At 37.9% G+C, this 27795-nt stretch overlaps 1 protein-coding gene across 5 annotated transcripts in view; it reads left to right on the forward strand.

The window, feature by feature from the left end:
• The window catches only part of USP6NL (USP6 N-terminal like), a 110067-nt gene that overhangs the window by 54272 nt on the left and 28000 nt on the right, over positions 1-27795 (forward strand). For all 5 annotated transcript variants that reach the window (XM_056513121.1, XM_056513113.1, XM_056513131.1 and 2 more), the window contains 2 exons: positions 15430-15469; positions 20107-20187. In XM_056513121.1, the coding sequence (XP_056369096.1) occupies positions 15430-15469; positions 20107-20187 (121 nt within the window). The remainder of the gene's footprint in view (positions 1-15429; positions 15470-20106; positions 20188-27795) is intronic.

Genomic DNA, 27795 nt, shown 5'->3' on the forward strand with positions numbered 1-27795 from the left:
ACTTGGTGTCCTTGTGAACTCCTGAACTTGTCCTGTTACTTGTATTGTTATACTTTCAATTTTATGTGTTAGAGTAGAAGATTGTTACTCAAGTCGTCTCTTCTTGCTGCTGCTTCTTGCTCAGGAACATCTTTACTCACCAATGCAGAATTAATTCTGTGTACAGTCAACTTCAAGGGATGAAAGCTGAAAGATTTGAATTACATAAAGACTGCACAGGGTAACAGTGTGTGCAGATAATCTCTTCACTAATTGTTCCTATTTGTAGCTTATCCATGTCTTGTTACAGGGCAGATTTCACCTGGGGGTGCTCTCAAGGCTGCTTTATGGTTGTCTAAGATAAATTCAATGTCTTGCAAATGATGTTTTTATTTTCCTGAGAAACAAAATCTCTCCTAATAGAAGAAATAGAATTAGGATAATTCTGTCTTGCCCTGAAATGACAATTTATATTGCACTATAGATTTTAACTGTGGTCTGTGTCATGTGTGCTGTCATACTGGGCCTGCTGTGTCTGAAAGAAACTCCTGTTCTATGAGAGTTTGAAATGCAGCAGGATGTACCAAAAAAAAAAAACCTCACAAGTTTATCATCCCAGAGAGCCATAATTCCCTATGACCTCTCAGGTATTTACAGTGTAAATTAGCAAACAGGCTGATGCACATTGAAAACAAAATCTAAGGGCAGCACTAAATTTAGTGTCCTAGTTAAGGTCTACAGGGATTTGTAATCTTGTTTATATTGACATTGAAAACACTAAGAGAGGCGTCTTTTGTATCAGAAGGGTGCTAGGTGTGAGGAACCTGATAAAAAATTAGGATTTGTTTTCTCAAGTACAATGGGCTTTGATTACTATCAGTAGTTTTCTCTTTTTCCTTGTCTGTGACCTGTGTTCAGCTTTCCTGGGCTCTGTGAAGGGGCATTCAAAGTTCAGCTGATAGGGCAGAAAAGACAATTTTGAGGGAACGAGGCACTCAGGCTGCATGTGAAACTTGCCACTGGGTAGAAGATGGGAGAATGTAAAGGCTAGAGACATTTCAAGAATAGTTTTGATCTAGATTTGCAATTCTTCTCGTGTCCCAGTGTCATTTGTGTTTTAAACTGGGAATTTGTAAACTTGAGGGACCTGAAGACTTAACACTTCTGTTGTCTTCCTTCCATACCAGTAGAAGTGGACTCAGGTTTTCCTCAGAGAGGACTGAGAGGTAGAGGGAAAGTGCCTTTTTATTTAACAGTGGAGAAATTGGATTGTGATTGGAAACAGATGTAAGATCTCCCTTCAAGTAAAAAATATGCCACACCTATTTATAAGACCCTCAGTTGATGAATCTGGCATCTTTAGTCAATTCTAAGTGATGTTATATTTACTATTTACAAGAGTTAGGTCCATCTTTACCCAATATTATCTTAAATTTTTAGTAGCTGCTGCCTTCATAGCACAATTTGTTTGCTGCAGTACATTATTTTGCAGTTTAGCAAATGAATGTAAATGTTCTAGTTAACTTTGGATATTAAAAGGAAAGTGGTGTGGACAGTTTATTAATATAGCTATTTAAAACAAAAAAAAAAAATAGCTAAGTTAATTAATTTAGGGAACAAGAAAGTATGTTCAGTGAGAAGTACCAGAGCATTATAATAATGAGACTTATTTGAAATGAATAAAGGGAAGTTTTTAGAGGGAAGTTGGATGTGGGAAGAAGGTTTCCAGCAAAGCTAAACTGTTAAATAATCTGTGGGGAGCCCAAGGGGACTGTCTCTTGAGATGTTTAACACCAGAGTGTACAAAACAAAATGCAGCTATGAGGAGTTCAGTGCCACTGACTAAATTGTAGCAGTTAAAAGCTACTCTACTGAAAAAATAAATTGTACCTCTGTAGAGGTATGCAGGAACCAGGAAGAGTGAAACTCTCATTATTAGCTCAATTGTAGAAAATTTGGCCTTTGCCAGCTACTGTTGTTGCAAGGCTATAAGGAAGTGGTGGGTTGTGGTTCGTTTAAGCCATGTGGTGTTGCAGGCAAACCAGACTCAGCTTGGAGAATTTTTTTCATAATTTACTGCCAGATAACATGACATTCTGACTGCTGACTTGGATGCTGGGTAGGAACACTCCAAACCACTTAACAGGCACCTAGAGGAAACACCTGTCTCCCCTTGTTTTTTGTTGTGGGTTAGCCTTGGATCACCCCAGTTCCTTTGGTGAGGTGACAGGCAGTGCAGGAGCTCCTGCCCATGGTGACTTTTCTGCTGCTCCTGGTTTCTTAGTTATTTTCTCCTTCTGCTCCTTGTATCTTACATGTTTTCCCCTACCCTGACATGGTGTTCCTCCCACTGGGAGTACAGCTCCAGCCACGTTCTCAACATCGCTTTCCACGTATCTCTTCTGTCTCTCCAGTTAGTCTTGTTCCTCTTAATTAATACAGACTTGTTTCTGCCAGGTGCTGTTGATCTTCCTCAGTGTCACCTGATGAACATGGTATACATGGAATAGTATATTGAATTAATAAATAAATTAAATATTCCTATAACATAGAATAGCCTATTATAGCCTAAAAAACTCTTCACTTTTGTAATGTTTTTTCAGAGAATTCCACGTCAGGGAACTTGTCTTAGTCATGACCATGAGTATTGACAGAGAAGACCAGTATATTCTGTACAATTTTAGGTTTTGCAAACTTAAAAATGTTTAAAGAAAAAAAAAAAGCAGCAATATCCCTTTCTAGAAAAACCTCAGGCATGCTCCTTATTCCATGCAATTTGTTTTCCAGTAAAAATCCTGCTGCTGCTTTCATGATAATGCAGGAATGCTGAGCAGTCAGGCTGATGTGAAGAGTACCATTCAGTTGTAAAACGAACATTTTTTCCTCTGCAGTCTAGCACCAGTGTCTGTATATACAATCTGCCAGTGTTCTGATAAGATTGGATATTCTTTTCTAGAAAGTGCAGGAGATGGAGATGCAGGAGCTGTGCCTGCAGCTGTTGGAAGTTCAGCAGCTCCTCTCCACAGAGCTCAGATAAGGCTTAGCCTGTAATAGATGATTTCTGCAATCAAGTATTTTAGGAATGGGAGAAATGCCTAAGATCTCTTCATAGATAGTCATAACAAAAACTGTTTGAGCTGGTTTTGGAAATGAAAAAGGCGGAATGTGTTTGGTATTAATAAAAAAAATCAGGGGGTTTGCTCAGTTTTTTCTTTTTTCTTTTTTTCCCCTCTTGTTGGGTATGTTTTATCTTTTTGGTCAGCATTGTGTGAATGTTGACCCTGCACCTTACAAAAATGCAATTCTTCTCTGTCCTATCTTGGAAACTTGGCTAAATTTTAAATTAAATCTCCTCAGTGTTTTCAGTGTTCTCATCAGCCCTTTTCTTTACCTTGTAGATAACTTCTATTTGCATTTTTTTTATCAGCAGTCGTTGATAAGGGAATAACTTCGGGGAAAAAAGCCCTGAAGGAGTGTCTGAGTGTCTTGAAGCTCATAGCAGGCATTCCAGTAATGCCTCAGGATCTGGGATTCCCCCTTTCCCCCTCCTTGAATTATTTAGTTGATTTGGTGCTGCTTTGGAATGGCTAAGAAAGCTACTAAAATAAATACCTTATTCCTGAGCTGGTGGCAAGTTTCCTACTACAACTAGGAATGTTTTTAAAGCTATTTGATTTCTTTAAACTGACAGTTTATCTGATGTCTATATTGATTTGTCTATTTAGAAGTGACAATTTTGAGTTATTTTTATAGCTAAAAATTATTAAAGGTCTTAAAACAGTAAAAGACATCAAGAAATTCAAATGAGACTATTTTTGTAAGTAAATAAGAATTTAAGCTTTAACTGACTGTTTTCGAAGCACATACTTAAAGATGTGTTTTTCATGAATATATCCTTGTATTTATTTTTTTATGAAACTCTCCAGTTACAAGGACAAAATAATTTGATTCCCTCCCCATCCTCCCTGCCCCACAAAATGTTAAGGTTGAATGGTCACAAGAGCATTGGCTGATTGAAGTTTGCAAAACAGCCCAAACTTTGTACGTGATCCTGAAGTAGGGTAGAAGCTGAGAACAGCATTTTGCAACTGTAAAGGTCAACACCAGTTTTAAAGAGCTGATCCTCTTTGGGACCTTTCAACACCAGGCCAAAAGTCAGAGCAGGATAAGCCAAATGGCCTCCATGTCTTTACAGTGGCACAGAAAAACTGAAATTGGAGCAAATCTGAGCAGCATCTTCCTGCCTTAGGTCACCACACCAGCATGGCCCTGGCCAATGTACTCCAGGTCCTGAGGGGCTTTGTACTGAAATTTGAACAAAATCCCCCTGAAGAAGAAACATCAGCCAGGTTCATTTGTTTTGGTACCTGTTGGAACTACAGACTTCAGTCTTTCAATCATTTGAGGACCAAGCAAAACTATTTTTAAAAAATAAAATGTCCCACACTTTCCATTTTTAGCTGCAAATCAGGATTTATGTTATCTGGTTTTTTAACACATCCTTCTGTGTGTATATTCTTGATGATTCTTTTATATTTTTCTCTCTGTATATCACCCAGCTGAGAGGGAGGTGTTCTGTTTTCTTTCATAAGAAAACTATTCAATACCACAGTTTTGCTTTTCTAAGTTAAAAAAAAAAAAAAAAAAAAAAAAAAGTTTTGGAATTTGGGGCAGGTACAGTTCAAATCCAAATTTTCCTACTCCTCTTTGGGAGATACAGATTCTGAGTTAAATACTCTGACTAATAAGATTGTGGAAAGTGTTTTAAGTGTTCAGACCTTAATAGTTATGAAGTAGAAATAACAGAAGAAACTGCAAATTATTTAGTGCAACTTTACAAAAACTACTTTCTTTCCATTGTTCCCTGACGAATGCCAGTAACAGAATTGTTCTGGTAATTTTTAGTGATGAGCTGTGAAAGTCATAGCACACATGGCATCAATCAAAAAATTAAAAAGTACTTTTATCTCTTCATCCTGCACCATATGAGTTCTTTTCAGACCTTGTTATTATCAAGGTTTGTGTTAACTTGTATTAGTAATTGCTATCTTATAGCAATAACCTATATTGTCACAGTTTGTGGTCTGACTTGGGTGATTAATTTTAAACAGGTTTTTTCTTTTACTACCTTTCAGTAAATGGAAACTGGGGATGTATATTTACTGTGGCAGATGCTGTTATGGTGATAAATATTCTAGGATCAGCATAGTGAGACTGGACAGATTGGAGATTTATTTTTCAAGGTTGTTTATGTGGGTTTTTATCCCCTAGAGTGGTACAATACAAGTGCTAGTGGTAGAAAATACAGATGTGGTCTGTCCCTCACCCCATTCATGAGGCTCTCTCCAAAATTTGGGTTAGATTCTTGTGCTACTTTTACAGTAGCTCTGTGCTGATCCTGATGGAATAGTACCAATTCACAGCAGCTGGGAACATGACTCATACCCTTAGTCTTTATCCCATGAGCCTGTTAAAGCAGTGAACATGCTTTGAGAATATCTGCTAATAATGGAGATTATCACATTGGGAGAGGTGCCTTTCAAATAGCAGAATTCATTCTTTCTTTTGCTGAGATGGGACCTACCTGCTCTTCTTCATTAAACTTCATTCTTTAAAAAAATATAGTGCATTTTTATTAGCTCCAATGCATTTCTACAGCATGCTCCAAAAATGAGTTAGGGAGCAAAGAAATGGAGGGCTCAGTCAGGGATTGAGATACTCCATTAAATGTCTTCAAATGAAATAATTGATTTTTTTTTCTTCCTCCAGTATTATTATTTTACCCTGAACTTCTTGATAGGGAGCAATATGATGAGCAACAGTTACCCCCTCTTGAATTCTATTTCTTGTTAATTTGTATGTAGCCTTGCTGGAAAATAATCCTTGTCTCTGAAGTATTCTGTTTACATTCCTTAGTGTTTTCTCCCATGTGCCTGTTAAACCACATGTCCAAGAGCAGTAACTCATGTGCAGCTCTCCCTGCTGATTTGGGTGGGTACACAAGTGAGTTCTCTCCAGATAAGCTGTAAGGACAGTTTTGTGGGGGTTCTTGGCAGCAAAAGAAGTTATGCTGAGATTTTGGGTAATAGCAGTGAAAGAAAGAAAGAAAGAAAGAAGCATGGTTGATGTAATTTGGTAATAATCAAAGTAGCAAAAAAAAAAAAAAAAAAAGGATTTTATATAATTTTAATTTCAGGTTTTTAGTAGAAGAGTCATAGAATTGGGGTTGGAAGAGAGTTAAGATAGAGACCAGCAGTAAACCCAGCACTGTCACTGTAGTCCATAACCACTAAATCACATCACCCAGTGGCAGATCCAGAAGCCACTTAAACACCTCCAGGGATGGTCACTCCACCAATTCCCTGGGCAACCTATTCCAATGCCTGACCACCCTGAGTGTGAAACATTTTTTTCCAATATCTAATCTAATCTCCTCTGCCTCGGTTTGAGGCTGTTTCCTTATAAGGCTATTAAATCTGCTCATCAGATTTCATGGAAAGAGCTCCAAGGCTAGTAGAAAAGTTGCAAAGTTACTGTTCACAGTGACATGAAGCCATGATGCTTAATTTTCTAGGCACAGTAAATACTGCCAAACATGTTCAGTGATGTGGTGATGTGCTAAAATAACAATGAAACGTTTATTCTTTACAGTTCAATTATAAATGTCAATCTTATTGCATTTTATTTATGCTGGTCATTCAGCAGGGACTTGTCATTTTCCTCTTCTCAGCTTTGTGAGGCAGGGTCAGACCCTCTTGTCAGGAGAGTGGCTAAACTCTTCCTTCCCTTGGGAAGAAGTGTACCAAGTTCAGCTTCTTTCAGCTGCCAAAGCCAAATCTTTATTTTAAAAAAAGATCAGATCTCTCTTATTAGAGAAAAGTTGTGTTTCTCTTTCTCCTAAATACACCAGTATGCTTCATTTTGCCTGTCTAGAATTTTTCATGAGACGTTATAAGGATTTACCATGGGAACTCCACTTCTGTTGGAATTTTATATTATGTGCCACAGATTCTGCCTTCTCATATGTGATACACTTGCCTTGACTGATTTTGCTCAGAATATTCATTGCTAATGATATTGAGGAACTGCTGTTAAAAAAAACCGAACCACAAATTTCAGCTCTATTTAACATTCTTTCCTTTTGCCCTAATATACCCTGAGGTTATTATCTTTATTTAAGGAAAGAGGTGGTAGTTTTCTTGGGTTAGTTATTGAGATTCAGAAATGCTTTTTTTTTTTTAGGTTCATCTTCCTAGCCTTAGACAAATCCTTTTTTTTTTCCTCTTTGCATGCTTCGACAGAGAACTGCTTTTCAAATAATATTTTAATTGCATTTCTCTATGACAAAACCTGTTTCAAACACACAATTTATCAGTTATGGAATTCCTGATAAGTTGAAATGAATCCTTGCTTACTCTGCAGTTGTGAAGTGGTGAGGCTGGTTCAGAGACCAGGATAAATAGGCAATTTTATTTAAACATTCTGACAATGGAAGAGTACATTGGACCTGCAATATAATTTGCTTAGTCCTGTCCATTGTGAGTTTACAGCTCTGCTTCTGTGATGGACAGTGAACTCTGTTCTGTGAATTTGTCTGTAGTCTTGGTGGTGGATGTGTTGTGAGTCTTTGCATTCATGCATTTGAACTTGTGTCCAAAAGCATGAGCTGTTGGCAATTTGCAGTATTTGCTTCCTTAAAGCGAGGTCTTATTTTGCAAGAGCATGTGGTCAGAAGTGTTGCTTTAGAAGGTGGTTTGGTTACTATGAGGAACTCTTCAGTGCCTTTGTTGTTCACTTTTTCTCACACTTGCTATTTTAACAAGTATTCTTTGTCAGCCTGATGGGGAAAAGTGGTTGGTTATTCAAAGCTGTTGAGTGAAAATTGTCTGAGCTAGACGTAGCAAAGGAACCAGACCTTCTCTCTGGTGGTCCCCTGGGAGCTTTACAATTGAATATTTTTGCACATCACTTGTGTATTTAATGGTAGGACCTCCAGGAGAAAGAGAAAATACTGAAATTATGTGTCTAGAAGTTACCAGTGAATTTTTCTGTGACTTGGACTGTCCATTTCATTTCTTTTGCAACAGTATTTAAGATGTTCTTCTCTTTTAAATTTTTTTGTCTTCCCTTTCCCCTTGTGTTACTGTGATGATTCTAGTGTGTAGTTTTTCTCTTACTTTCCTTTCATGCATGTTCTTCCCGTGGAAGGAAGAAATGTTATGTTGTTATTTGCTGTAATTCAGAATGGTATGGTCTTTTTTTTCTTCCTAAATCTGTGTCACAGCTTTACCCCTTTCTTTGGCTTAGCTTTACTCTAAGCTTATTCGTAAGACTAGAGTTAAAATTTGAATTTTAAATCCATTCTTTCAGCTGAGTTAGTCCAGGCTGTCACTTTCAGCAATCCCCTGCAGATATAGAAGGAAATGAGATGAATGCAATCCTGCAGATTTGATGGCAAACACAAAAATAAGCTGCAGGGTAATTCTGCCTACTAAGGACAAATAACGTATTTTTTTGTTAACAGCTGCTGCTACTTGATTTGAGTAAAAGATCACCCAGTGTGTACTAGGAATTCATGAAGTACTTCCTTGTATGAAAAGAGCTATTAGGTAGCAGAGCTGAAGAAAATGATTGACTATGTTAATATGGTTTAATTTATACAACATTCAAAAAGCAATATGCAATGCTTTTGAGTTACTGCTTAACTCTAAAACATAAGTATAATCATAGTAGCATAATCATTATTATCTCATATATTTCCTACTAAATTTAGCATTTATAGAAGAGTAAACTAACTGAATGTGGGGAATGGCCAGTGTGTTTCACTGGCACAGGTTGTAAAGGATGCCAAAAGGTGGAACAGTTTTTAGCAGTGCAGAGATGCTGCTACTCTTGACCCAGTGAAGGACCCACCAGAATGAGATTTGAGACCACTGAAGTTTATTTCTTCTAAGAAGCAGGTGTAGGTACATAATGCTTTGAGCTTCAGCAGTGAACAAGTATATATTGCTGGAACAATACCATCTTAGTTAATTTATGTTGAAATACGCTTTGCATATTGCATAGTGTGTGAATTTTAATGCAGATGAAGCTGCCAACATGCAAACCATGGATCACTGTTAATTTATGGTGTAAGTGATCTGCACAGGAAGTAACCTTTGAGCAGTACTTCAAAACAGGAGATATGGGTTTAAGGAGAAAATCCTAGGTGTTTTAGACATTTATCAAATGTAAATTAGAAGCAAGGCATTCTCTTCCATTTGCCTTTTAGACTCTTGGGAATTTTAAGGTAGTTTAGACTAATTTTTATCTTTCTATGAAAACGTGATTCTGAGAAGACATTTTTAACCTCAGTGTTAATTTATGTACAATTAAAGTGACATCAAAAATCACTAGAAATGCTGATGTGCACAATTTAAAGGAGATTATAGATTTTCTCAAAGGTATTCTGATTCCATGCTGGTGAAACGTTCAAGTTTGCATATAGAACATACATTTTCACTAAAGAGAGAGGAAAGCACATATTTTTAGCATTTGGCAGTGAAAACACAGTTCTATGGTTTTTGCTATGAATTTCTTGATAATTTTTCATATTGGCAATAAAACTTAACAGCAAAGTCACCTTCTTTCAAACAGCAAAGTACTTTACTAAAAAGTCACCATTTTGTGGTTTAGTTGAGTTTGATAAAACTTTGATTTTATATTACCTCATTTCTCACAGTGCACATTGCTTGAGACTTTCTGGACAGGAGCTACATGTTCGTGGCACTGTGCTGTGCAAATTGGCAGCATCATCCACAGAATCTACAAATAATAATTGCAAATAAAACCTAGTCACAAAATCACATGTGGTCCAACCTTTTGCCAGCATTAAATTCTTTCTTGCAGCATGTTTCCTGATAATTATATTGTGGAATGTCACACTGGCTTATCCCATATGTTAATTAATTGCTTTGGCTTGCTTACGAATTTTAACAAAACTTCTGAAAGCTGTTTTTTAATCTGCTGTAGTCACTACCCCCATACTGTGCAGAGGTTGTTTGGTGAAAATTCCAAGTGGATGATTACAGTAGCAGAGCTCCAATTATTTTGAGAGACAAATTCAATCAAAATTGTGAGTTTGTAAGTAAATTGTGAGATAGAAAGAAGGAAGTGAGCTATAGAATTTTATCTGTGAAAAACATCAGCTTTCTTACCTTCTCTTTAATATTTTCAGAAATCTTTTCCTTATATTATTGATTTTGAAAATAACACTTTTGCTTTAATTTCCTTTGAAAAGCTGGAAGATTAAAGCAGTTTTCATAGTCAGGATTCCTCTGAAAATTACCTGTTCCAAAGCACTGTTGTACATACCCATAATACCCCATACTGCCCTGACAGCTTTACGTGCCATGTGTCAGACCCTGAGGGGGAGGCAGACCTAGGAGAACACCTCATTAGTGTGTTTATTGCTGTAGAATTGGTTTCCCAGTGTGAATACACTCATTTTTTTGTGTCTAGTAAAGCCATAGACTCCTACAACACACTCATGACAAATCACACAATTTAAAACTGTACCTATTTGGGCAGATTTACTTTTTCCTAATGTATCTGGATACTGTAATGGTGCAAGTTGTTTCTTCAGCAATCTGAGTTTCATATTGTATAGCAAGACAATTGCATTTGTACTAAAGCTCTTTGTGTTCAGACACCTGTCAAGTGAATTCTTATCTTCTCATATCTTACCTGTGAATGATCACTCTTAACAAATTTATTTCATGTCACTTTTGGTTTTAAGTCTTATACTTTACTAATATTTTTGTGGATGTTTCCTCACAAATTTCTTGATCATGAAGGTTTCAAAATGATACACATGATTGTGTTTAAAAATTTTAAAAAATACTTCCTTTAAGATAAGTCTCCTGGGTAATAGCAAGTAGGTTTTCCTTGTGGATTTAAACACTTAAAAATGCATTACAAATGACAAGCTGAATGCACAGCATTTGTTTCTTCATTATTAACTCAATGAGACCATGAAGATCCGTGTTTTGCAAGAAATTTTGCATAGCTACTGCCTTGCAGGCTTTATGAGGATTAAACTTTTTTAATGTCTCTGTTTCAGTAATATTGAAATATTGAATGTAATTGACTTTTTAATTAGATTACTTGTGTGTATCACTGTTATTCCCACAAATATTTCATGATAAGCCCCAAAGTTCTTCACAGTGCCCTGGCCAGTTCTGAAATAGAAATTGAGAAATAAAAATACAGCATACCAAAAGATTTTGAACATTACAATTATTTGGGCAGTTAAGCTTTGTAGTGTTTTTGGTCTTACTGTGGTCAATTTTTGCCACTTTATTTTTCCCCAATGAAAATTTTGTTGTTAGGCCTTGTCCAGCTTGTAACTATGAAGTAATGAATTGATCCTCTGGAATTCAGAGTTCTGGGGTAACTGGTGTACTAAGGTTGATCATTGCACTAAATATCTTCCATCCTTAACTGAAGTTGGAAAGGACAGAGGTTTTGCATTTTTTAAACTTAAGCCAAACCAGAAACAGGAAAATGCTGTGATTTGAATCAGTGGGGAGCATACTTGGGATTTAAATACAAGTGTAGGAAAAAAACAAATCTTTTGAGTGTCTAATATAATAAAGTCTTTCCTTGTGTTTGTATTGAACAAATTCATCAAAGTGCTATTTGAAGATTACTGATTTAAACAGCAGCAGTGGGTAGGGGATGTAAGCTTCTTAAGCCTTAGACTTTTCAATTTATTTCAATGACCACTGTTATTCAAGGAGTTTAATTACAACATATGCTATAATGGTCAAAACCATAGTTCTTCATATTTAATGTTCTGAAGTGACAGATGTTCATGCATTTGACATAATTTAAAAAAAAATTTCTGGAAACATTCATGAGAACCTGTGTTAACCAGAGTGGTGGATTTAAAGATGTAACACCCATTCATCACTTATAACCTAATGAAAAAGGCACTTTGAATCTGGTATAATAAATGAAGTCTTGTCTTTGACCTCAGAGACCTTCTCACCAGAAGGTGGAAGCAGTTCAGGCTGACAGATGGGAAGATGGCTTTGGGCTGGTGCTGCAGATCACCACCAGTGAGAACCATGGGTAGAGATCCTAAGGTCCAGTCAGACCTTGGAATCCAGTATTTATATATTTATATTTCTTCCAGGGAGAAGTCCTTGAGGAATCTCATAGTAGGATGACCATCAGGAACCTTACTGTAGTTGGGATTTGATTTGCAGTGGTTTGCAGCTCCCAGACCAGATCTTCAGCCCTTTTTCTGGGTGCTGTAACCCCAGAGGTGCTTGGCAGCAACAGGCAGAGCCCCCAGCTGCTGTTGGGCTCCTGTGTGGCTGCAGCTGGGAGCTCTTGTCTTCATGGCAAGGCACAGACCAGGTGTAGTGATGGTTAATTCCTGGCTCATTCAACAGCAGACTTTACCTATTCAGATTTTACTTTAATGGGGACAACAGAGTGTTAAGATCTCATTTCTGCTAAGTGAGACCTTATTTTCATGACTTCAGTTGAAAGCATCCCTGTGACTCCTCTTTTGGATATCCAGGATTGTATGGTTCCAAGCTAATTATGTTAATCAGTTCTGTTCTCTCTGGATCCCCTAAATGAGTATTACTTGAGCTATTAAAGGAAAACAGTCATCTCAGGGATATAGCTATATTATGTTAACGCTGTTTACTATTTCCCGTTATTATTTGGTGAAGTATAAAAGCCATGGAGGAATGTAAGTTTAAATAGACTGGGAATGGTTGGAGAAGTTTAATTTTTCAAAGGATATAATTAAGGTGTAACAATATTAGATTGGCTTGGCTGGGAAAGGAAGGGAAAGATGCGTCATTATAAAGAAAAAATAGAAGGTACCATAAAATAACTGATACATAGACATTAATTGATTTTGTGTCTGATCCTACCTAATAAAAGAAAATCTCTAAGGTTCTTCTGCATAGAACGCACACTAAATGGAAATATATTTATATAAGATACCTTTAGGGGCTTGAGAGAGTTTGTGTGCCTGGCACTGCTTTTCCTTGCAGGGTAGATTTAAATGTTTACATATGTGAGTATAGGGGCACAGTTGATGCCATCTTGTTAGTGGAGAGGGAGATCTCCAGGAACTCCTTCATGTCCAGTGAGTTACTGAGCAGCCCCAGGCAGTTCATTTGGCTTCTGTGCAGTTTGCTAGGTGCTCAGCAGTGACTTGGGGAATAAAAACGGGGCTCCTAATGTGCTGCTGTGGAATGTCAGTGTAGCTCTGTGGTATTAGTGCAGAGCTGTGCAGCTCAGAAAAATAATGAGCAATCTTGGCATAAATTTGATGTTGGATTAATTTAGTGTCTGCTTCCCAGGACATGAGGGCTGCATTTTCCTACTCAGGAGGTTCATCCACGCCTTTTCTTTGTACATGGATGATAACTCGCAAAATTAGCAATTTCTTAATAAATTACTAAAACTCATTCTCCCTTTGTGAAAAATAAGATTTGATTAATCTTTCATGTGATCAGCTTCCATGCCAGTGTGCAGATAAGCTGTCAAGGGGTCCCAGTTCAGCAGAGGAGCTGCTGTGTCCAGAGTGAGTCCGTGGGGATGTGGAGCTGTCAGATCCTTGCCTTGCACGCTGCAGGCAGCACTGGGGGAAAAAAGAGTTTGTTGTGTGTTGTGTGCACAGCCAGCTGCTGGTGTGACCTTGCAGGGCTGCAAAGAATGAGGCTGCTGTGGGAGGCTTGTGGAGGACCTGCAACTGTCAATGAAAAATTGGAAATTTTAAGTGATGTGAGAAGGCCAAGCAGTTTTTGTGCATCCAAACCAAACAACAGCCACCCCAAGCAGATTGTATTAAACTCAGTTGTTTATTTCCCTTTGCTTTTCCTTTCCACATCTAATAGCTGAATTTCTAGGTGATATTTGATGTACAAAGGGCCTGCTTTCAGCTGATTCAGTTACATGAGAGCGTGCACAGTACTATAATTTTGTTAACATTTACAGATAGCACTGACTGGTGGTTGTTTCTAGTGCATTAGATGTTGATCAAGAGTTTTTTCGATTGTTGTTGTCCAGCAAGAAAACTTTCAGATATTTGTTAAGTTCTTCTAAATGAATGAATTACACTTTTTGCAATGCTACTCAAAAGAAATAGTCTTAGTTTTAACAATTTCTGAGCTGTGGACTGGAAACTTTGACTTGTTTGTGGTCTCTGTGAAGGTGTTGATGGGAGCAAGTTTTTCCATTAGATGAAGTGGTTCAAATGTATTTTTTTATTCTGTATTTCTTTATTCAAATATAACTTCTGAATCTGAAACAGCATCTTATAAATGAAATGAGATTGAATACAATTCAAGTGTTTTCCATCAGTGTTCTTATACTGACTGCAGGCTTTACTTCTGTAGCCTTCCCCAAGGTCACCCTTGCACAGAGTGGATACAGGTCTAAAATACTGATGTTTAATAGCTTCTCTGTAGAAAACTATAATGATGTAGGTATGAGGGGTTTTTTTCATAATACCAAGACTCAGTAGGAATTTTTAAAAGTATTTCACATATTTCCTGTATTTTAATCCCTTTTAAACATGGTTTTGTTGGGTGTGTTATTTATCTGACCTGTAGAGCAGAGGGGAGTTGCTTTTTACAATTGAGCTGCTGTGTTTTCAGAAGCTGCAGGGGGAGGCAGGCTAACTTGGCATCAAGGTGGTCCAGTTACTTTGGAGAGGAAAAGCACACATTTCTTTGCTAAGAAAAACAGAAGTCAGAGGCCTCAGAATGAAATGAAAGTAATATAAAATCTGAAGATATATCAGGTCAAAGGTTGCTTTTCAGGCTTTCAATTCCTAAACTGCCTTTTTTAGGCTTAGGGTAAGAAGTGAAAAGACTGTAATTTTTACTATTACTTAGGTACCTAGTAACAAAACTCCTTTTTTTTTTTTTTTTTTTTTTCCCCCCCCCCTTGCTACTTCCTGCTTGCAACTTAGAGGGAGATTTGTAGTTTTGAGAACATGTGAGTTAACTCTCCCAAGCCAAGCAAAGTCTCAGTGCCTTTCCTTGAGCACAGTATTAATGGAGGATTTTTTGTTGTTGTTGTTGGTAAATCAGCTAACAATAGTATGGTCAAAGAAAGTAAAACAAAAATCATTTGGGTTTCAGTTCAGTTGTACAGCATGGAGTGCTTTCACAGAAGAAATAAAAAAAGTTTTCCTAAGCTATGCAGTGTTTAAGTTATGCAGCTACTTGGATTTAAAATCCTAGTTCTATACTTAAAATATTCTTTTAAGCTATTATTCTATCCTGTACTTAATATTAATTCTTTACAGTTCAGAATTCTCATTCACTTGTTAGTACAAATTGCTGGTGTAAGTGCTGACTGTAAGAGCCTATACAGAAGTGATTTTGTGCCAAGATCAACCAAGACTAACATAAACTTTGTCTTTGTTTTTAGTCCGGAGGAGCTTCCGGTCCATGATGTGATGATAGAAAAGGTAAGTCCACTGTCCTCCAGGTTTTTTACTAGTAAGTAAACATATAAAGATTTACAGCTTTTAAAAATATAAATCACTGTGAAATGAGTTGATGAAAGATTTTAGTGATTTGCATTTCCAAAGAAGCACACTGTAAGTCCCAAGACCTGTCACAGGTCTCTGGGTGCCCACTTGTTCTTACATTTGCTCCTGTCAGTGACAGTGAATATTCCTGGCCAGTTTTGTGGCCTGGTGAAGGAAATGGAGCTGCTTAAGAGCTCACACCCAGCTCTGCCCTGAAGGAGTGAAAGCTGAGGTCCTGTGCCAGGAGCTGCCATCAGCTGTGCAGGGGGATGGATGATGTGAGTGAGGTGGTGGCACTGACAGTGGGGTGTGTGCTGTGTCCTGAGGAGCGTGGGCTGCTCTGCTCCTTTGGGAAATGGTGACAAATACCCTGCTGCCACTGCAGTGTGGTGACCTCCCTTGTAATGCTGAGCTGGGCGTATTCTGGACATGCAGGTCCTGTTGGCAGCTGCTGTGGGTCCTAGTCCAAAAATCCTTCTGCTGCTGGAGGGTTCTGGAGAAGTAGTTTGGCAACTGATGTGTTGGGAATGTGGAAAAGTAATAGGGAACTGAATGTCTGCTTGTCTGGGCCTATTTACTGTTGGTATTTCCCCTTGGTCAGTGGGGTCTCTTGTTAACCTCCAAGACCAAATCAAACCAGAAAAATCAAGATAAAGTATTTAAAGCTGTAGGTTTAAGTTAGTCCTCTTGGCTACACAAATCAGTAGAAGACATGGAAAAAGGAGAATGACTTATTTCAAGGCAGCTCAGCTCCTTGAGAGCAGCAGTGCTTCTAAAAATTAGTTATTTTGTGTTTCAATTATATAATGAAGCTAGTAAGAAATTCTTACTGTAGAAGAGTAGAACTTGTCTCTTTTGTTTTGCCTTGGTTTTGCATACACAGCCTGAAATAACTGCGTTTTCCTGCCATGTTTCATTACATTTAATAACACAGTGAGTGTAATGTATAATTTCATTTCCATCAGAAGGACACAGCAGGGGAGTGAGTCTCTGAGCAGAAATATTAGGCAGCTTGCAGCTACTGTGGTAGATGTGTTTTGAAGCTCTGATTCACTGTGGCTTTGTAGTTAGCCTTAAATTATTTGGGGGAAATAGTGTCTAGGTTCTCTGTCCCAAATTGTATTAGTGCTGTCTCAAAGTGTCAGCACAGGAACTGTATTTATGGAGTCAGTATTAAATTGCAAGTCCAGTGTGTTTCTATAATCATCCAGTGATGCTCCCACATTCGACTCCTGGTTACACTCCTGATGGTATCCTGACCTCTGCTGGTCTGAGCTTTATCTGGCTCCTGTCAGCAGGTTTTGAATCTTTGCAATTTTCAAGATACCATTTGTAAGGATTCCTGTGTTATGCTAATGTAGGCTAAGATGAAAACCTTTCTATACAATGTCTTTTGAAGTCACTTACTCGGCAGAACTATTTATGCTTTCCTTTTGCCTTGTGAATTTTAAAAAATACTCCTAACTCAAGTTTTCATTTCATTTGCAACTTATGTAAAACGTTGATATCCTTGAGAATTTGGAATCTGTTCTTCGGATGCAAAAAAAACTTAGGCTGGGATTTCTGTGTGGGTATTAGTGTGTGGTATTTTTGGTCATAACACCTTTACTCTGCATTAACAGTAATAATTACTAATTTTGGTGCTTCATTTACATTGCTGCACATTTCATGCCTTAAATGCATCAAATCATTGTTCTATGTTATGAACTTCTTAACCTTGAGATTAATCAACCATCACATCTCAGATAAAACAAGTGGAGGAAAGATTTCCTGGAGGAGGAAAGGAGAACTGACCTCAGTAAATCTGTAGTCTGAATCTGACTCTGATTTTGAAGTTCTATGAAATGTTTTGTAAGTAATTTTCAGTTAGGTTTTGTCATTGGTTTACCTGATTAAAAATTCTCTGGGGAGCAGTTCAGCAAGTTTTGGTTTTGTCTGAGGCTTTTGCTGAGGCATTGTTTTAAGCCTCAGCCCCTGGCACATGTTTTCTCTGGGAAGGTGGAGTTCTGCACATGAGGGGATGCTTGCCAGCTTCATGATTTTTTGCTTTCACTAGTGAATTGTTTACTGACATGAGAGTAGAAACCAGCTCTGCTTCAATTAGGGATTCTGTTACATCCAATGGCAAAAATGCTTCAAAGTGTAAAATGTACTCAGAAGACAGATAAATGGATTTTTTTCCCCCTTTTTTTGGTGGCAACTACATGGAACTTGTCTGAAAGAGCAGCAGCAGCATCCCTCTGCTCTGCGATGAGCTGCCTCAGATCTGTCTGTGTTTTCAGTGTTGTACCTGTTAGACATGAAAGTGAACATAATTCAGATAGGGAAAGAAATAGCTAAAAGTTTTCAACAACTGCACACAAAAATAATTGCTATTTTGACTACAGTAGCATCACTTGAGAATGGGTAAATTGACACAGACATAAAAGCTTGAACAAATACACAATTGAAGTGAGCTCAAAAGACCAGAAATCTTGAAAGCAGATCAAACATACAAACAAAAAGTCTTTGGAAGCAGATAGGATTTTCTTTTTCTTACCAATTACATGAAAAACCTGTTGAGGACAGAGACCTTTCCTGACTTCCTGATATTCCTGCAGCATAAACTATGCCTAAAGAGCAGCTGCTTTAAGAAATGCTGGAAATGCTGATTTCTTAAGGAGGTTATAAGTGTGAACGAGAATCAGAAAACGTCTTGAGAAATCCTGGAAGCAATAGTTTTTCTGGCCTTCCCCTCTAACATAAGTCTTAAGAAATGTCTTTTAAAAAAATTTAAAAAGCAAGTATTTGAGTTATTACCCAATCCAGCCAGAACCTGAACAGGAATGCGGGCAGTTGATTGCAACATGAGTAGATAGAGAAGGTCAAAAGAGTAGAGGCACTTCTTTTCTCCATGACACTTTTATACTTTTGTCAGGCTTAGAGCATTTGAATTCAAACAAAAATAACTTGAAAACCCAAACCAACTTATTTCCAGAACATTTCGTGGACCTATCATGGTGGGGGTGGACCTAAACTTCATTGTGTTATACTTGTGCTAATGCAAGGCTTTGGGCTCCTGGGTTAAAGAAGTTGAGGGAGTTAAAGAAGCCCATTTTATTGTATTGAAAGCCAAGAAAGAGTGCACAAATTCTGATGGGTAGAAGCTAGAAGTAAAATTAGGATTCTGTTGGGACAATAAGTAATAATTTTCTTTTATATTTCCCCCCACATTTTGGATGCAATTGACTTTATAAATACTTAATGAAAGTGTTGATAACTTTTTCAGTATCCTGCAGAGCTTTAAAATTAAACTTTTACTTTGTTACCAGGTTGAATCACTAACCATATGAATATCCTTCCTGTCTTTATTAATCCCTGGATTTGAAGTTGGAGGTAGAGGGGCTGTCCTTTACAATAAAACTAAATACTTGTTTATATTCAACTCTGAACAGAAAGCAGTAGCCACACACATTCATATTTCTGCTTTAACCTTTCCAGTCTGGATCTTCTGCTCCAAAGCTTTATTGAGAGAGTTGAAATAGACTCATTAAAAACACGTCAAAACACACAGCTAATTATTAACTTTGTAGTAATATCAGAGACAGATTGCAAAGATTGTGTAAAACTGAGCTGTAAAAGTAAGTGCTGAAAGTCTTATCATTGGAGCTAACAAAATACAGATTTTTGATTGTGTTGTGCCAAAGTGCCTTGAAATTCCATGGACTAAGATGGCTGATTCCAAGTGCTTGTTTGGTTCTCAAATTCGAGAAGCTGATGGCAACTCTGGCAATATTTTCAAAGATGAAAGGCAGTTTCTAAGGTAGTAAGGCTGTACTTGCTAGACTACTTAATATAACTATTTTTTATGAGAAGATGGGGTTTGTTTTGGTTTGGATTCTCATTCTATCACCTTGTTACTGAAATATTCTTGTCGGTAATAAAATTTAGGCAAATAGATCTTCAGAAGAAATCTTTGATGTTAAGTTACAGGGTAATTCACGTGAAAATTTACCATGCCAAGAAGGAGAATTATGGCAAGGATTTCTAGCTTTTAATGTCTAAAGATTAATGCTTATTCCCACTTCTGCTCCTGTGCTGTCACTCTTGCATGTTCTTGTTTTTGTTCCTTTTTAACTCTGTGCCTTTTAAGGAGGGATGGTTTGTGTGATCACTTCCAAACAGAAGCTAATTATGTTTAGGGCAAGTCTGGGGAAAGAAGATCATTTCAGTGACAACTAACTTTTAAGTGGCTTGCAGCAGAAATTGCCTGAAAACTGAGTATAAAAACAAATGGAAGTTGTTGGGGTTTTTTTTCCTAACTTGCCAAGTAAGTAAAAAAGAAACTTTTAGAAATCTTGTACTTAACCTCCTCTTACAAAATACAATTCGTCCGTAGTTCTGAAAATAAGAGTTGCTTGGTTTTTGGTTGGCTGGTTTTTTGAATGTTTTAAATGAACTGATGTTACTCTTTGCTGTTCTCAGGTGAATAAAAAAAGTTCATAATGCTCTGTTAAACTTTTTCTTGTTATTTGAAAAAAAAACTTTAAATGCATTTGTTTTGGAGATACTAAAAATTTCTAATTCCTTTTCAGCAAAAGCACCTTGAAATTGAAAGAACTACAAAATGGCTTAAGATGTTGAAAAGCTGGGAAAAATACAAGAATAGTGAAAAGGTAAAATTCTGTATGCTTTTTTTCATTGGCTGTCACTACAGAAAAAATGTATATCCTGAAATTAGATTGCCTGTGTTTGACATCTGAAAAAAAACCAACCCCAAAACAAACCCCACACTGAAAGAATAAGATTTTTTGTTCTTCCAAATGCAATAATACCTAATAACCCAATAGTAATTACCCAACAAAATTGGTGATCAAATGTGAGGAATTGTGTTCAGTGTGTTCATGTGTGCAGAATAAACTGTGGACAGAATGGGTTATGTCAGGTGTGCAATTAGGTCCTAAATACTTTTACTTGCTTTAAAAGCTAGGTGGGGACTTCCATGTGAACAGTTTATTTGCTGGGATTGTGGTCTTGGTCATCTTAATATAATGGAAGAATTTCAGCTGGAAAAAAACTTGCTAGAGAAACCATATCCCCAACATTGGGTTCTGGGGGGTTTTCATATCTGGTCTTGTGGCTGTTTGGTGGATAATGCACAGAATCCTGAATTCAAATTCCTTCTTCTCTTTGACACAGCTTAAGACTTGCATTTTCTGTTGGCATTTTTGATGCTGCTGACCCACCTGTACTGTGCAGAGGACCAAGGGCAGCTGTTACACATCCCAGGTTCCTGCCCCAGTTACTAGCCAGGAATGGCCTTACTGTCTTACTGGTCTCCTGCTTAATTAAATTGTCTATGCAAAGTTGAGACCTTAGAAGAGAGAGATTGAGACCAGAATACTCGTTAGTCTGATGAGCAGAGAGCTGAGATGCTACAAATAAAGGAGAGGGACAGAGGTACTCAGCATGTCCCTTGCTCATCTTATCTGCTCACTACATCTGTTTTTGAGATTTTTTTTGTTAAAAACTAAAGCCAGTGGTTGATCTCTTACAGGGTATAGCTCAGAATCTAGAAAGTCCATTTCCATAAAATTTGATGTGAATGCATGAAAAATAATTATTTATTCTCAAAGTTTTTCTTATAATCCTACTTTCTGTCCTGCCATTTTCTCTGGGAGGAGAAACTAGAGGTCTTAACTGTTGTCACTTTGTTTTGGTAATGTGGCAGTAAGGAGATTTTAAGATCAAATATGTTTCCAAGTCAAAGGGACAATAAAAAATACTCTGTTACAGGCTACTTTGTTTGCAAAGAGAATGTTAAATATGACCTTCCAGGTAACACAATAACCACGTGGCATCTAAGCTGCAGTGGTTGTGCTCTTCAGACATTGGTGACATCAGTCCACGGGGCACTGACTTAAATAAATAATCCTCTCTTCACCAGGCATGCAGAAGGTCTAGCAGATCAGCTGAGCAGAAAGAGTTTCAGTTCATGTAACAAATTATAGGCTGAACTATAAATAGTGGCAAGAATAATTCAATATGTTCATAAAGGGATGAACTTCACTTGAGGCTAGGAAAAATTTTCACTCATTGTTGAACTCTAGTGAAGCACATGAGATTTAGAAAAACAAGGGTGTTTTCCTTATTCTATCTCACATCTTACCTGCTAAGTGAACCAGAAAATACAGAGTAAAGAATCAGCTGCCTCCTCCTCCTCCTGAGCATCCAGTGGAAAGCCAGACATTTGTCACTGCTCTTTATGGAAAGCCTGGCCATGTTCTCAGAGTTGTGCAAAACTCACAGTTAAATGCAGTTTTTATCTGGAAGAATCCCCCAGCTTTCCAAGCTAACGTTTTTGAAGCATGGAAGGATAGTTGCAGGAACAGTTCCTGAGTCTTGTTTTCTGTCTTCACTTGACTGGATAAAGTGATTAATGCTAGAGGAACAAATTCTAAAGAAAATGAGCAGCCTGTGTGTTACAAGACTCAAATCACCTGACACTGCCATGGTTTCTGTGCAGTCAGGCTGCACCTGAAATGAACGTTCTTTAGAAACAGCACTGAAGGGAACATTGCAGTAACAACAACAGTAATAATGTTATGGGATTATAGATTATAATTGTGGTGACGGCTTGGTTTTGGGAAATGGCATATTTGAGACATGCTCTTAAATTGGTAGGAAGGGAGACTCAGAGAAGGTGATGGTCCCAAGTATACAGCAGGGATATATATGCAAAATAGAGGACTTTGGACAGCCTGTGATGAGCCTTCATAATATACAGCTAAGAGAGCTTTGCCTTGAAGGAATCCGTTCTTACTGTACACATACTGTAAATGAATCTTTATATTTGATTCCATTATCCCAAACTGTCCTATGCTTAATTGCCACCTTCCTCAGAGCCTTGTCCAATCTGTCAGTCCTGGGATGGGGCAGCCACAGCTTCTCTGGAAGGGAACCTCACAGGGAACAATTTCTTCCTTACGTGGGAGGTTTTCTTGTTGCCTTTGTGTTGCTGGCCAGATTTGATCTCACCAGGGCTTTAGCTCTCTAACCTGATCTCTGACTGCTGGGATGGTCTCTATATTCCTGCAAACTGCCTGTCCTTGCTTCCCCCCCCATAGGCTTCCTTTTTTCCTGTGAGATTGTCCAGGCACTCCTGTTCATTCAAAAAGGCCTCCTGGTGCTTTTGTCTTTCTCTTTGTGCATAAAACTCCTTGATTCCTGTGTGGTTATTTAGGCATCTCTTTCAGTGGAGTTGTCATGGTTCTTACACATACCACTCTGAAGTGTGTAACTGCCCTTGTGTTTTTGCTTGATTGATATTTGTCAAAATAAAGCTTTCATCTCCCTATCAGTCATTTCTTATGCAGGAAGTGTCACAGAGCAGCAAAGTTTGTGTTCACTGTGGTCCTTCTCTAGTTTGTGCTTTTATTTCCTATTTGTATTCTACTGCTTAGTAGTTCAGGGTACAATCAACCACCCACAGATAGTAAATCCTTCCTGGCTTAGTATGATCATAACTTTCAGGAAAGATTAAATAAAACTGTTATATGTTGTATTCCCATTTGAGTATTTCCACCAAAGTATTTCTGTCTTTCCCTGTCTGCCTTCATCTATCTGTGATTGAAGTTGCCTAAATTGAAGGGGAAAGGAAGAAGAGAAACAATCAGGGTAGCTGCCATTTCCAGCTGTTCTGGCATTCACACACAGTATAATAATCAAGTCTCCAGTTCGTTTGGAGTCTGAACACAGAGGCCTTAATGAAGAACCCTCTTTGCATTCCTGAGATTTTTGAATGAGATGGAGCAACTCTTCTGTTTGCACTTTTTCTTCCTTTTATGCAGCCCACAGAAGATGAAGAACCTCTAAAGGCAGCAGCCTTTATAAATATATTTTCATTATAAATATACTTTCTTGTGAGACTTCAGATTTTAATTCTTAGGCTTCTCATCACTGATTCTTTTTGAGGTGGCGGAGTCCCTTTGCTACTTGTGCAGCTCTTCCTGACAGCGGAGAATGTTTTATTTTCAAGAAAACCAGCTTTATATCTTGCAGGAGCAATGGTGCCAGTTGCCACTCTACAGGCCAGTGCTGAGCGGCCTCATTTCTTGTCCAGAAACCAGTTGGGTTTATGAGCTGGAGAGATGAGGGTCAGTCAAGGAAGGAGAGGTTGTATGTTTTCCAGGTGTTTTTGCATGTTGGACATTATGGCCTTCCTTGAGATGATAGCTAATTTTTTTTTCTTCTTCCTGCTTTATAAGGGTTTTAGTTCATTCTATATATTCAGTGTGTTTATAGGTCCAGTTTATGGTCCTATACATTTATAGGTCCAAAGGAGCATGAGAAGCTCCTTTAAATTCCCAGGGGGAGGGCCTCATTTAGTGACAGTTTCTCCTACCTACTTCAGGATCAACAATCTTACTAATAATTCCAAGTTTGACAGCTGTCCTTGGCTGAATATCAGTGCAGATGTGCTGCAGAACTTAAACCTGTATTTTTTATATATCATGTCTTCATATAATTATATGTATATTTTCATGTCCTATACTGACGAAAACATCCCAGATCCCATAACCCCATTATTTGAATGATGAATTTTTTCATAGATGTGTGTTTTTATCTGAACTCTGAGTTTATATATTTGTGTTTTGTTTTGAGCGACTTAATCTTCACAAATTATTTAAAATTAACTCAGTATTTCATCTTCTCAGAAATAGAAGAAAAACTAGCTTCCTGAATTTTCTACTTTCTGTTTTAATTATTAATTTGGAGAGAGCAGAAAAGTAGATGAGAGTTCTAGAAGTATAGAGATACAAGCAGCATTTCTCAGCAGATTTTTTACCTGATATTACATAAGGACATAGAAGACAGCAGAGGGCACTAGCATGGTGCATATGGTAAAGACACTCAGCTACCTAATAATGTGTGCTCATCTATATTTTGTTTAACTGTTTGGTGACTGAATGATTATCAGAAATGAATTTTGCAGTGAATTGTGAGTTCCCCCCCCACCACTCCCCACAATGCTGCTCAACTGTGTCATTTTCACAAAACTGCAGCATTGCACAGGGTCACAAAATGGTTGGGGTTGGAAGGGGCCTCTGGAAGTCACCTGGTCCAGCCCCCCTGCTCAAGCAGGGCCCTCTCCAGCTGCCCAGGACCATGTCCCAATGGCTTTTGGATTTCCAGGGTTGGAGACACCACAGCCTGACTGGGTGACTTGTGCCAGTGCTCTGTCACTCTCACAGTGAAAAATGTTTTCTGATATTCAAAGGGAATCTCCAGTGTTTCAGTTTGTGCCTGTTGCATCTAGTTATGTGACTGGGCACCAGTGGACAGAGCCTAGCTCTCTCCTTTTTGCACCCTCCCTTCAGGGAAGTACAAAAGCCAAATTGATAAGATTCCCCTGAGCCTTCTTTGCTCCCGGCTGAACAGTCCCAGCTCCCTCAGCCTCTCCTCATGGCAGAGATGGTCAAGTCTCATCATCTCTGTAGCCCTTTGCAAAGTGTCCATGTCTATTCTGTGTTGAGGAGCCCAGAACTGGACTCACCATGCTGAGCAGAGGGCAAGGATCACCTCTCTCAGCATGCTGGGAATACTTTTGTCTGATGTACCCAGGATACCATTGGTCATCTCTGCTTCAAGTGTGCACTGTGCTGGATCCTTCTTGACTTGGTGTCTACCAGGACCTCCAGGTCCTTTCCTGCTGAGCTGTTTTCTGGCTGGTGACCCCTAGAATGTTCTGGTGCCTGGGGTTGTTCCTTCCCGGGTGCAGGATTTTGCACCTCTCCATGTTGAACTCTGTGAGGCTCCTGGCAGCTCATTTCTCCAGCTTGTTAACATCACTCTGGATGGCAGCACAGCCCTCTTGGTGTATCAGCCACTCCTCTCAGTTTTCCATTTCATTCCATGAAATTTTTCACACTTGTTCCCGTGTTCTTGTTTGTGCAGTGGAGCCTCTGCCATGACTGAGTGACATTCCTCTGTTCTGTATCGGATAGTGGAAGTCTTTGCTCTTGTGTTCTGCTGAGTCTGGAGGCAGGATCTGGTAATGACTTGGGATGACTGAGAGCTTTTTCTCTGCCTCAATAAAAAAACAGAACTAAAATGGTTTGCAAGAAGCTGTGAATGTTATTTGGGTTTATTCTGTCAGGTAGTACAACGATTGAGATTTTAGCTACTAAAAATGTTTGCTTTCCTCCTCTTTTTTTTGGTGGTTTGTGTTTTTGTTTTTTGTTTTTTTTTTTTTTTTTTGTTTTGTTTTGTTTTGTTTTGTTTTGTTTTGTTTTTTTTTTTTTGTTTTTTTTTTTTTTTTGTTTTTTTTTGGTTTTTTTTTGGTTTTTTTTTTTTTTTGGTTTTTTGTTTTGGCACAGCTGTTGTGGGCTCATGAAACTGTTCACCTCTCTGTCCTTTCTGCTCTTTTTAAAGTTATATTTGCAACTCACTTTTCAAACTTTTATGTGAAAAGCACTTCCACAGTTCCCTGTCTCAGTTTTTACTTATGCTTTAGGGCTCTTCTAGCATTTGGCTGTTTCAACCTAGGCAGTGCAGAAGATGGGAAAATTGTGAATGTCAGGGTCTCCTCTGAAACTCGAGGTTCTTCTTCAGTTTTATTTTCTAAAAAACTCCTGAACAACTGAACAACTCCACACTTTGGATGGATGGTTTGAATTGTTTTAATTCTGTTTGGATAAAAAGTTATTATTATAAAGGCTTATTTCTGGCCTTTTATATCCACCTGACTATCTCCAAAAATATTAATTTATACAACAACAGTAGTCTTGAGAGTTTATTCTTCAATCAGTTGTCTCCATTAATAACCTTTAGTTCTTGGAGATATTTGAAAATTAGTTAAAACGTTAGAATTATCTGTCAGAAATGTTTGTTGTGAAGGTACCTGTTGCTGGTCATGGGCCTGAGGGATAAAACTGCCTGTCACTGAGGACATCAATCACTGCATTTTTTCCCCCATGGTTTTCTTCCAAATTTCCAGAAAAGATACTGCAAATTTGTCTCATTCTGCTTTCCAGTAGACAGGCTAATCTCTTCCTAGAGTGACTCCACTGCAGTTGGGGATGTTTGGCTTTCAAAAGACTGAATTTTCTTCTCTGCCATAAGCAAGTACCCTTGTGTCTGGCTTGACATACACTGAGATCCTGTGTGACCTGATCTCAGGGTATCCATCTGTAGAGAAGGCTGCTTTGGAGCTCTGTATTTTGTTTTCATCTTTACAGAAGAAACTGTACTGGCACAGCTGTGCTCACACTGCAAGTGTTGCTGCTTTAGCATTCGTAGTATTAATGCAGCAAAGTTTTCTTTGTGAAGCTCAACATTTTTTTTGTGGACAGCCTCCAGGATGTCTGTTGTATCTTATACAAGTTTATGTTTTTCATTTGAAAAAGGAACAAGGGAAGAAACTCATAACCTTACTTGTGCAGGAGTTACAGATTCTGCAATCCAGACACAAATCCTTGCTGGCATTAAAGACACATTTAAAGACCCGATATATACCAACTGGCAGGAGGTTTGGAAATACACTGCAATGAGGAGCTCATTCATTTTCCAAAACTGGAGATGGGAAATACATGAAAAGAAAAACAATCCTGTCTTTGAGGAGGACATTGCTTTTAAAATATTTCTTACTGCAAACATAACTTTTATAAAAATGTTGAAAGGAAGTAGTAGCTTTGTCAGCTGAAATTTTTAAGGTCTAACTTCCATTGTAGGATAAACACGAAGAAAAAACTGGAGAGTGATTGTGTGTGGTTTGTTCTCTTTTAAACCTAATTGTCTTCCTGTGTAATCATTAAAATAATGGTAAAAACATAACTTCAGAAGAGTTTGTTTTCTGTGTCAGGGTTGTCTTTTTAATTTTCCTTGCCTTAGATATGTCTTGAAAAGATGGTAACACCTTTCTGTGTTCTTTTGCTGTTTTTTTTTTTTTTTGTTTTGTTTTGTTTTTTGCAAATGTTTTAATATGCATGTAGGAGACTGATTATTAGTTCAGAAATAGAGTGTGAGATCTGTTGGCTTTAGAAATGGCACATTCTGGTTTTTTTGTGATCTCAGTTTATTTCCCTTGCATACATGCATTTTAGCATACTGTCACAGTTTTAGAAGAATTAAAAAATTAGTTCTGCTTTTGGGTTTTTACTGATAATTTTTAAAGCTTTGTGATTTTGCTGCTTGCATTTTGCTATTTCTATTTATAGGCTGTAATTACAGTGAGTTATTTGTGGCTTATTCTGAAATCGTGTTGCTAAGAATCTGATTTTTTG

Source organism: Oenanthe melanoleuca, chromosome 1A (genome assembly GCF_029582105.1).
Source record: "Oenanthe melanoleuca isolate GR-GAL-2019-014 chromosome 1A, OMel1.0, whole genome shotgun sequence".
Taxonomy (NCBI): domain Eukaryota; kingdom Metazoa; phylum Chordata; class Aves; order Passeriformes; family Muscicapidae; genus Oenanthe; species Oenanthe melanoleuca.